General features: G+C 38.6%; 1 protein-coding gene across 3 annotated transcripts in view; it reads right to left on the bottom strand.

Moving 5' to 3' along the window:
• Positions 1-10,846, bottom strand: part of SLIT2 (slit homolog 2 (Drosophila)) — a 404,995-nt gene that overhangs the window by 34,057 nt on the left and 360,092 nt on the right. For all 3 annotated transcript variants that reach the window (XM_010860216.1, XM_010860217.1, XM_010860218.1), the window contains one exon: positions 780-873. In XM_010860216.1, coding sequence (XP_010858518.1) covers positions 780-873 — 94 coding nt within the window. The remainder of the gene's footprint in view (positions 1-779; positions 874-10,846) is intronic.

Below are 10,846 nucleotides of genomic sequence, written 5' to 3'. Positions count from 1 at the left end.
AAGAGACATGAGTTTGAGTAAACTCCAGTGATGGATAGGGAGGCCTGGCGTGCTCTAGTCCATAGGGTCGCAAAGAGTCAGACACGACTGAGCGACTGAACTGAACTGAAGTAAAGGCTACTTTGGGCTTCCCAGATGGCCCAGTGGTAAAGAATTCACCTACCATTGCAGGAGACTTAAGAGATGTGTGTTCAGTCCCTGGGTTGGGAAGATCCCCTGGAATAGGAAATGGCAACCCACTCCAGTATTCTTGCATGAAAAATTCCATGGACAGAGGAGCCTGGTGGGCTACAGTCCATGGGGTTGCAAAGAGTCCAACATGACTGAGTGATTAAACACAGACACACACATTCAAAGGCCCTTTTATTTCATACAAAATTTCCCTTAAAAAGTCACAGAACAAAAGGAAACTCTTTGGTGTACTAAAAAAAGGTCATATAAACACTTATAAGAATGCCAATAACCCTGGGGAAAATGCCCTATAAATCCTGAGCAAAGGTGTGAAGCTAGACCCTGAAAGAAGAGGGTTCCTTAAACAAAGGCCATCCTTGGGACTTCCCTGGTGGCCCAGTGGCTAAGACTCGGAGTTATCAATGCAGAGAGCCCAGGTTCAATCCCTGGTCAGGGACCTAGATCCCACATTCTGCAACAAAGATCAAAGATCATGCATGCCACAACTAAGACCTGGTGTAGCCAAATAAATAATAAATACCTAAATAAATAAAAGAAGAAAGGCCCTCCTCCCCCAATCATGAGCTTCAATGCAACCTCAGACTTACTTGTATCCCTTTGGCGTCAGGATGCACTTTGAGTCATGCTGGCAGGGGTTCAAGTCCTGGGCACAGAAGTCCAGTTTCTCCTCACACAACTCTCCTGTTAACAGGGCAAATGGCATTAGGTCATAGAGAAAAGTTAAAAGCTTTTCTGCCAGCAGGCTGTGTCATGGGTCTGAGAGGTAAGCATAGCTTGTGACTGGCAAAAATAAAAAAATCACAAGGCATGGAAGCAGAAGATCCAAAATGCTGGTCTGCTGCTAAATACTTCTATGACTTGGGACAACGCAACTACTGCAAACTGTGAGTAGGAGGAGCCCCTTTAGAATGTAGTACACTGGAGGAAAAGGGAATATGGATGCTTTTCATTTTTATTCATTCTTTTTCATTTGGACTTTTTATTGAGGTATAATATATATTCAAAAGATAAATGAGTAGCTAACAAATGGTCACAGACTGAACCCATTCATATAACCAGCATCCATATCTGAAAACACAGCATTTACCATCATCATTTACCAGAGGCTTGACTCTAAGGATAAGTAACCACTACCCTGACCATAGATTATTTGTGCCTGTTTTTGAGCTTGATGTAAATAGAATCATTTGGTAGGTATCCTTTTATATCTGGCTCATTCTGTTGTTTTATGTTTGAAAAAAAAATAATTCTCAAATCTTCAGGGTCTCCAAGGTCTTATAAGCCCAGAAAAAAAAAGACTGTTTCCTTTTTATGACTTATTGGAACAGCTCAACAGAATACACCTCAGCTACATCCATCACGACAGAAAGAAAACAGCAAAAGGAGAATCAATCAAGATAGAGAATGTATGCTTCTTTCCATCAACTAGTTTATAAAGAATAATTGTCATCCATAAATAAGAACTACAAGCATAACCATGTCGATTCTAGACTCTCGTGCTGAATTGCATGTCTGATTATCTCTAAAGAGATTTCTTCATATACAAATAATACAATCATATATTATTTTCAGACACATTAGACTAAATATGATTTTCAGTGAGAACACTTTCCTGATTATTGTGTGAGATTTTTAAGTTGTCGGGAAAGATATAAGATTTAAAAGTTCTTTCCTTTTCTACCTTACCTTTAAATGATTTTATATGCAGTAAATAAAGGAATAAAGCGATACATCTATAGGCAGCTGTTGTTCATTTCCAAGAAACAATTAGAACTTTTATGTGTTCAAAGTGTGTAGATTTAAAGCAGCGTTGGTTAAAAAATCAGGAGTCTGAAGCAAATCTCTTTGTTACAGACTGTTCTTCTAAGGTATACTTAGCCAAATGGTAGAAATAGTTGCCTAACAACTAAATTTGGTATATCATTTACACTTCAAGGATCTTTTCCCATGGTTTAAGTATATACATGTACTCAGTTTGGAATTACATCAATGTGGTATATAATTAGTTTTTTCCCTGTCTCTTAAAGAGAACTAATTGCACTAAAAGTCTCATATATTTCTTTTATAAGAAGACTTTCTGTGTCTTTAAATCTGTGATACAAAGAATTTTTATCAACATATACATGATGAGCTATTTTTAAACAGGGTTTATTTAAAGCTTTTTACTTTCAACTAGTATTACTTTAAATGATACAGCTTGATGGAATGTATTCATTGTAATCTATCAAGCTACTGTGATGAAACTGCTGTCAGTTTTCAAATTAAATCTATCCAGTTGGATACAGACTCTTTACAGTAGTCTATATCTAAGGCAGTTTAAATATTATTCTATGTATGCTTCACTTTATATGCAAATAATGTTATTTGAAAAATGATAAGAGGAAATGCTTTACTTCTTATTCATTGTGATCTAATATAATCCAATCCAATCCAATCCAATCCAATTAAGACATTCTAAACCACAGTTCATAAGGATTTACTAGATGATACTGGACTAGATGCTGGGGCTTACAAGGATGGATGCAAGGGACTCTGCTCTCAATCAGCTCCCAGTCTACCAGTAGAGAAAGTCTGAGCTGGAGACAGAACATAGAGAAAGAACTTCATTTCTAAGAGAAGAAAACAGGAGTCAACCCTTAATTCTCTGTTAAGTATTTCTCCATAAACTTAAGGTGGAAAGGAGTGAGAAAGGAGATCAGTCTAAGAAACTGTTGACTAAACAACAGCTTTAAGACTAAGCATGCCAGCTTAAATGTGAAAGCTACCTCAATATCAAGATTTCATGATTTGATAAGGAATCTATCTTAAAAGAATAGCATGCTGTTGTTGTTTAGTCACTCAATCATGTCCGACTCTTTTGTGACCTCATGGACTGTAGCCTGCCAGTCTCCTCTGTCCATGGGATTCTCCAGGCAAGATTACTAGAGTGGGTATCCATTCCCTTCTCCAGGGGATCTTTCAGACCCAGGGACTGAACCAACATCTCCTGTATTGGCAGGTGGATTCTAACAAATGAGCCACTTGGGAAGCCCATAAGAATCCATAGCAGTACATTAATCAATACTAATAACTATACTAATTACTTTAGCCATCAGAACAGCAATGCTAATTGCTAAAGTTGTATATGATAGATCATTGTGACCATCACATAGCTGCACATTTGACTCTGGTAAAACTGGCTGGTTACTCCCAAAGGACTTATCTTCATTTAAGTATCACCAAATATGATAATACTAACAAATAATACAAAGCATTATCTGTTTCCCATTACTGCCTGACTCACTTTTAAAGCCCAATCTTCCACCCTATATTCTTGTCACCTATGTCTATTCACCATTTTATGAATTTATCTCAACTCTGTGCCTGGGTTAATGGGGCTTCCTTTTGCCTTAGTAACTTTAATAAGTTCTGCTGTCAATTTTCTCATCCATTATATAACCTATTCTTTATGAAATCTTCCTGGATCTTTTCAACCATCTGTTACATGTTATTAAGGATGGTATTATACATCAATTTGTTTCAATAATTTTTTATATCATGTTTGCTTGTGATTCTCTTAAGGCACATGTATTTTGTGTATTTATTTATTGACTTAATAAACATGTATAACAGTGCTTACTGCTGTGTATCAGGGAGGAGCTTCCCAGGTGGCTCAGTGGTAAAGAGTGGTAAAGAGCTTGCCAGTGCAGGAGATGCAAGAGACGTGAGTTCAATTCCTGGACTGGGAAGATTCCCTGGAGAAGGAAAATGGCAATCCACTCCAGTATTCTTGCCTAGAAAATTCCATGGACAGAGAAGCATGGTGGGCTACAGTCCACGGGGTCAAAAAGAGTTGGACATGACTGAGCATGCATGCATGCTGTGTATCAGACTGCTTTAATTAACACTGCATAAATATGTAGTTGCTTAATGTTCATGACAACCGTATAAGGTAAGCTTGTAGGGTTGTACTGCTTTGGATGCACTGGGTATTCATTAGTGTTTATCTCACTTCTTTTCTTTGATTGGAAGATCACTGAGAGCAGCATGTTTTCAATATTTGTCTTTATATCTCTCTAGGGTATGGGATAATGACATAATAAAATAATATTTGTTGAAAGAAACATTCATGCCTTTTAAGGAAAGAACTCTATCTTGTTGACCTATATTCAACTTCTTTGAGTTCCACCTTTAGATATTTTTTCTCTTTAATTTCTACTTAATGATTAGCCACTCATCATTAACAACAATTAGCTTATGTTCTTTCCTTTAAACATCACTTAAACACTTTTTAAATATTAAAAATAAGTGCTTTCATTGAACTGTTTCTTGAATTTCTTCAAATTACATTGTGTTCTGCTGTATTTGGGGGAAGTCAGCTTTCAAATAACATCTCACAGTGGTAAGATATAGAAGCTTAATACAAAATGGGAAATGAAGCAAGCTCCATAGACAAATGCAGGGAGGTTTACCTAGTCCTAAACTGTAAAAGGAAAACTGGACATTTGAACACTGTGTTAGATTTCTGAGAAGAATGGAAACAAAAGACTCTAATGCACTCATATGCTTTTAATTATTAATACTACTGAACTATTTCTCCCAAACCTCACAGTATTAAGAGAATATTATGTACTTTTTCTTTTTGAGGTATGTATAGTCAGAGCTAGTACTGAGTTAGTGGAAAAATTGGGGGGGGGGGAATAAAGGAAAGGAAAGTTAACTGAATTTGTTTCTTTTCTTCTTCTTTTTTTTTTTTTGATGATCCAAGGCCTTCTTGATATCATATTATCAAGGGCTCCCTCCTCTCATGAAATGATGAAGTGTGTGAGGTGACAGAATGGATGGAAGGGTGAGCTGTAATCTATTAACTTATAAGCAGGTCTTTACATCTCTAACATGGCATTGGGGGAAAGGTAAGTCAGGCCATTGAAGTGGTTAAGGGCAATGTGGCTGGGCACAGGTTAAATTTCAGTGCTCATAAATCCCTCAAGAGACAGAGTCTAGGCAAACGTTGGATTCATAATTTGGCTCCAACCAACTCCACAAAATCCCAGTAAATCCTATTTATTTGAGTTCATCTTGAGCCCTTAAAACTCTCCAATGACAAAACAATAGCATGGAACCCAGTCATTGCCTGGCATTTCTGATTTCACTTTTGATCAGATGAGCAAATTAATCTTCTTTGTGCTTCTAGCTTTCAGTGTTTTCTGTTGATGAGAAGGTAAAGCTCTGCGTATGTGTTGGCTGGTTGCCTGTGTTGTAGAGAAGAAACAGAGGAGTCGACCAGGGAATGTACCATTACCTTCTCAAGACAACAGAAGTTAGTGAATGATCAACTGAAAATTGTGAAGAGAGAACAGCACATGTCCTAAACAGAGGGTTTTTTTTTTTTTTTTTTTGGTAAGAAAGTGACATCTAGATTTTAGATCACGTCTTCCTGATTGTGCCTGTCAGTTAAGTATGGCAGACAGTGAGGTTTGAAATGACTAAACTCTACAATTATATTAATGAGAGCTGTTGACACAGTAAGGTAGGAGTGATGCCCTCTCCTACAAGTTATCCTCAGAGTCCAGAAGAAGATGCAGTTCACTGCTTACTGAGCATCTGTCAATGTGGTCTTTCTGAAGAATCTGATGTAGCAGTAATATGACTGTATATCCTGGCTTGCTCCAGACAGTCCTGCTTTATACCTGCTGTCCCTAGGTGATTTTCAATAGTGTCCCCATGCACTCACATACACATGCCCTGATTTGGGTGACAAATGCTACGGTCACCTTGTGGGTGGAGCAGTAAAAGCTGGATCATCAGAGTTAATGCTCTGTTTGGAGTAAAGAGTGAACCAGCATAAAGAGATCCTGGGGAGAAAAAATTATTTCTTGGGTGAAATGACATGGGGGTTACTGAGTCACTGCCTGGAATAATCTTCTGTGACTTATTTGATATAAAACAATGGACTGGTTGCAGAAAAGTGAACTATTTTATTGTTCTGGGCCCCAGTTCTTTATGAGTAAAATGAGGTTCTGGAATTGAAGTTGTGCAAGGTCAACAACTGTGGCTATATTTTTTAAAGGCAAAGTGCTTCTAAGGAGATGGATAAGGCAGATAGCAAGTCAGCAAAGGAAGCATCATGCCTTAGCTGAACCAAACAACATTACTGCATCAGTGGTAAGAATAGTGTCGGCATGTACCTTAATTCCACTGAGGTACCAATACTGTGCATATTACTGCAACGAGGCAGAAATCTCAACGAACTTGATGGTTCCTATGGGAAACAGTGCCTGGAGCGGGCCTTGTGTCCTGCTTCAGTTTAGATCCATGGACCTAATTTTAAAGTTTCCTACTTTTAAACACATGTGGCCCTTCCTTCATCTTCATTTGTACTTCTGGTGTCTTATGTCATCTTTTTATTTGCATATCTTGTTACCACACTCACTGAAATAGTTTTAGAACTCTTCCACAAACTTCTTGCCTGATATCTACGGTGAGATCTGCCTCTGCATTTTTTTTTAACGAATGATTCTGGTAGCCAACCTCCAGATTTTTAATATCACCATATATTTTGAGTACATACTATATAAGAAGACTGGTGTTAATGCGAGGAGTAAGATGGTGAATAACAAAAAATTATATCCCTGTTCTCATGGAGCTCATACATGAGAGGAGGAGGAGAAAGATATTGATCCAATAATTTCTATACAAGTAACTATAAAATAACCTGAGTGATGAAGGCTAATATGTGCTCTGGTTTGCTCTAGAAGGGCAACTGACTGTAAGGGAGGTTTTTTTTTTTTTTTTTCTGAAGAAGTAGGGCTTGGATTGCAGGTGAAGAGGGGATAAAGAGCACTGGCAGAGGTTCTGTGCAGGAGGTGACATGGAAAACATGAACTCTGAGACACTGGGAGTGAGCTGGGAGAGCATGGTGGCAGAGAAGGTCACAGAGGGTAGCAGGGGCCACAAGGCAGAATGTCTTTACTTAATGAGCAGTGAGTGCCATTGAAGGGTTTATGATGGAGGATGGCCAGCTGACATCTGTATCTTGGAAAGAACATTCTGGCTCTAGTGGAGGATGGATTGCACGGAGACAGATACAAATGGTGAGAGACGACACAGTTGGTACTCAGGTGATTGTAGCGGAGATGTAGACAGTCTGGAGAGACATTTGGGAAACAAAAGAGATGGGAACTGGTGTTGGATTGGGTGGGCATAGGGGAGAGAGGAAGCTGTCTGGAACTTCTAGATTTCTAGAAGACTGGTATGAAGACTGGAACTACCTTTCAGTGACACAGAGAACACTGAAAAGATCAGGTTTTCTGGGGCAAAAATCAAGAGTTTGAAATATAGTGATGAAGTGTCATGGATTGAATTTGTTCCCCCTCTAGTTCCCCCTCAAAAATATGTGCAGCCCCTCAGTACCCCAGAATGGGATCTTATTTGGAGATAGGGTTTTTACAGAAGTAATCAGGTTAAAATGAGTTCTGCAGGTGGGCCCTAATCCGGTATGGCTGATGTTCCTACAGGTGCCTATGCTGTTGTGTCCGACTCTTTGCAATCCTTGGGACTGTAGCCTGCTAGGCTACTCTCTGCATGGGATTCTCCAGACAAGAATACTGCGACGGGTTGCCATGCCCTCCTCCAGGGGATCTTCCCAACCCAGGGATTGACCCTGTGTCTCCTGCACTGCAGGTGGAATGGCTCAGGAATCACCCCTGAGCCACTAGGGAAGCCCATGATGTTCCTATAGGACAAGAAACCCAGCACAGAGGGCAGCCCATACAATAGACAGAGAGGGAAGATGGCCATTGACAGGCCGAGCAGAGATGTCTGCAACAGGTCCTTCTCCCAAAAGGCTCTAATGCCACTGATACCTTGAGTTTGGACTTCTAACCTGCATAACTGTGAGACATTAAATTCCTATAATTTAAATCACCCAGTTTGTGATAGTTTGTTATAGTAGCACTAGTAAACCAAAATAGCTGGTAAATTCTAAATTATTGGGTGTTTATAGTGGGGAATCGGAGAAGGCAATGGCATCCCACTCCAGTACTCTTGCCTGGAAAATCCCATGGATGGAGGAGCTTGGTAGGCTGCAGTCCATGGGGTCGCTAAGAGTCGGACACGACTGAGCGACTTCACTTTCACTTTTCACTTTCACGCATTGGAGAAGGAAATGGCAACCCGCTCCAGTGTTCTTGCCTGGAGAATCCCAGGGACAGGGGAGCCTGATGGGCCATTGTCTATGGGGTCGCACAGAGTCAGACACGACTGAGGCGACTTAGCAGCAGCAGCAGCATAGTGGGGAATAAAACTTTCAACTTATGCAACTATTTCTTTTCTTCTCTCACTCTTTTTCTCCTTACATCTTTCCTTCCCTCCCTTCCTTCCCTTCCTCCCTTTTGCCTCTTTCCTTTTTTATTTCATTCCATGTAATTGTTCTCTCCCATGTCTGAAATACTAAGCTTCCCCAACAGAGTCTGTAATAAGCAATGAACAAGGAGAGGAAGTGGCCCCAAACCATGACCTTTGCACTTCAAGAGTCAAGGTTTGAAAAGAGCGTATCAGTATGGTTTAGCTCTCCATTCGCTGCCAGAGTTGGATGCCTCTCTGAGAAGCATTTTGAGTCTTGGTTGACTTGGACCAATCAGTCCTTGGCCCTCTCTCCAAGAGGCATTGGCATTAAATGGTGAGGACTGCAGGACAGGCCACCCAAACAGTGATGAAGATTCTCCTCCTCTTAGGGTATTAAAGGTGATAATAGCAAGAGAATCATAAACTACTGTCTTATGGGTATGGGGAGAAAAGTGAGTTTAATTTCTGTTTCATCTATTTAACAATAAATCTGGAGACTGGCTTGAACTTTGAATAACAGTTGCAATGAAAAACAACTACCAACATCTCTATTATCATTAATTAGAAAATAATAATCTTGAAAGTGTTTTATTAAATTACATCAAAGTCATCAAAGCTTATGGTAGATGGATGACACCTGAGTTGAGCCTTGTCACTAAAAACAACTTACATTTTCTAAAGACACATTTCTAAAACATGCTTTTTCTTAAAATATACTGGTTTAACTTATGGCACAGTTGAAAATTCTTAACTGTGGTGATTCTTTGTCAAATCAATGAATAATGAAGATATCATATAATCCATGAGAGAGAATATTAATTTTTTCCTGAAACTAGTAAGAATAGTGTAAGAGGAAATTAACAACATATAGAAGTATTTTACATGTATTCTGGAGTGGCGCTGTTAAACTTGACCAAAATTCAAACTTAACTTTAGTTTAACAATTTTCATAATAATACATTGGGGAGAAACTATTTTGAACTAGACTCAGCAAATAAAAGGATGTGCATGACAAAGTCCTTACTCTGGAGGAGTTAAAATCTGGAAAAAAATAGAGACATAAGATAGATGCTTAAGTTTCCCTTAAGTTTCATTTAGTGACTGGTGATGGACAGCATCATGCCCTACAAACAGGCTGAATAACTTATTATTTTATTTATTATTGAAAAATATACCATACAGATGCAAAATTGACTATTATCCTTAAAGAGACTTCTCTTGGCAAGGTAAACTGTGCCATTTAGAAAAGAAGACATTTTTGAAGAGTTGTTGGATTGACAATTAGTTGCTTTCCATCTACCAAGAAATTTAGGCGACAGCATATTTTGCAGAAGCTTACTCAGTTATCAAAGCCTGCTTAACAGAGAAGAGGTTGTCCCTAGATCAGGGTTCCAGGAATGTTCCAACTCAACTCTGTTGATTATTCATTTTTTTCACTAATTGAGCGATAAGAAAGTGTGGGTTTTAATTAGTAAGTATCTCATTTACATTTTTCCAAACGTTAGCACTGTACGTTCAGGTTGGCCATATTTACAAGCATAACAAATGATTTTAGATAGAGGCATATGACACTGTTGGAACGCTTAACTCTCACTAGTTTTTGCTAATATAAGCAGATTAGTTTCTTTCTTCTCTGAAACAGAAATAATCTCAGGGTCCATTTGGGGGATCATGGATGTATGAAGGGAGTGGAAGGATTCCGCTGCAGCCTGTTCTTATTCCTATTGATAAACTCTACCAAGCTAGTTTCTTTTTAATATGAAAGGATCATTGATATTAATAAAAATGGAAAGGTTACTTAAGACCACAATATGGATAACTGAACCAGAATTCTAGTGTTAAATTTAATCTGTTATGACATTTTCAAATACACTTATAACAAAGGAGGAAGTCTGGTTGAATTCCTGACAGCATCCCCAAGCCACAGAGTTCTGGAGGGTCAAACATGTCATTCTTCAAATACTTGCATTGTGAGCTCTTCCTTCAATCAAGAAAAACCTGGAAAAATGCTACTAATTCTACTCTACATGAATTGGCACAGCAAAGAAAGGTATCAAAAAAAAGCAACCTACTGGAAATAAATTGATATTTCACTTCCTAAAGTTACACTACTTGAGGGTAAGGGATGGATAGCTTTATTTATAGTTTTGTATCTCTTCATTGTCATTGTATTTGCCAGCAAATTATCTGCCACAAATTAGATACTCAATGGCTGTTGAAAAATGTGAAAGACACCACTTATTTGATTGCTTTTCAGAGGAAAATACTTTATACATGTTAAGGAGAAGGAGACCTAGATGGCATAAGGGATAATATAAGAAAGAAGAGA

This window comes from Bison bison, unplaced genomic scaffold, assembly GCF_000754665.1.
Source record: "Bison bison bison isolate TAMUID 2011002044 unplaced genomic scaffold, Bison_UMD1.0 scf7180017864464, whole genome shotgun sequence".
In the NCBI taxonomy this organism is placed as follows: Eukaryota; Metazoa; Chordata; class Mammalia; order Artiodactyla; family Bovidae; genus Bison; species Bison bison.
Note: the sequence above shows the minus strand (reverse complement) of the source record. Positions and strands in the feature narration are given on the sequence as shown.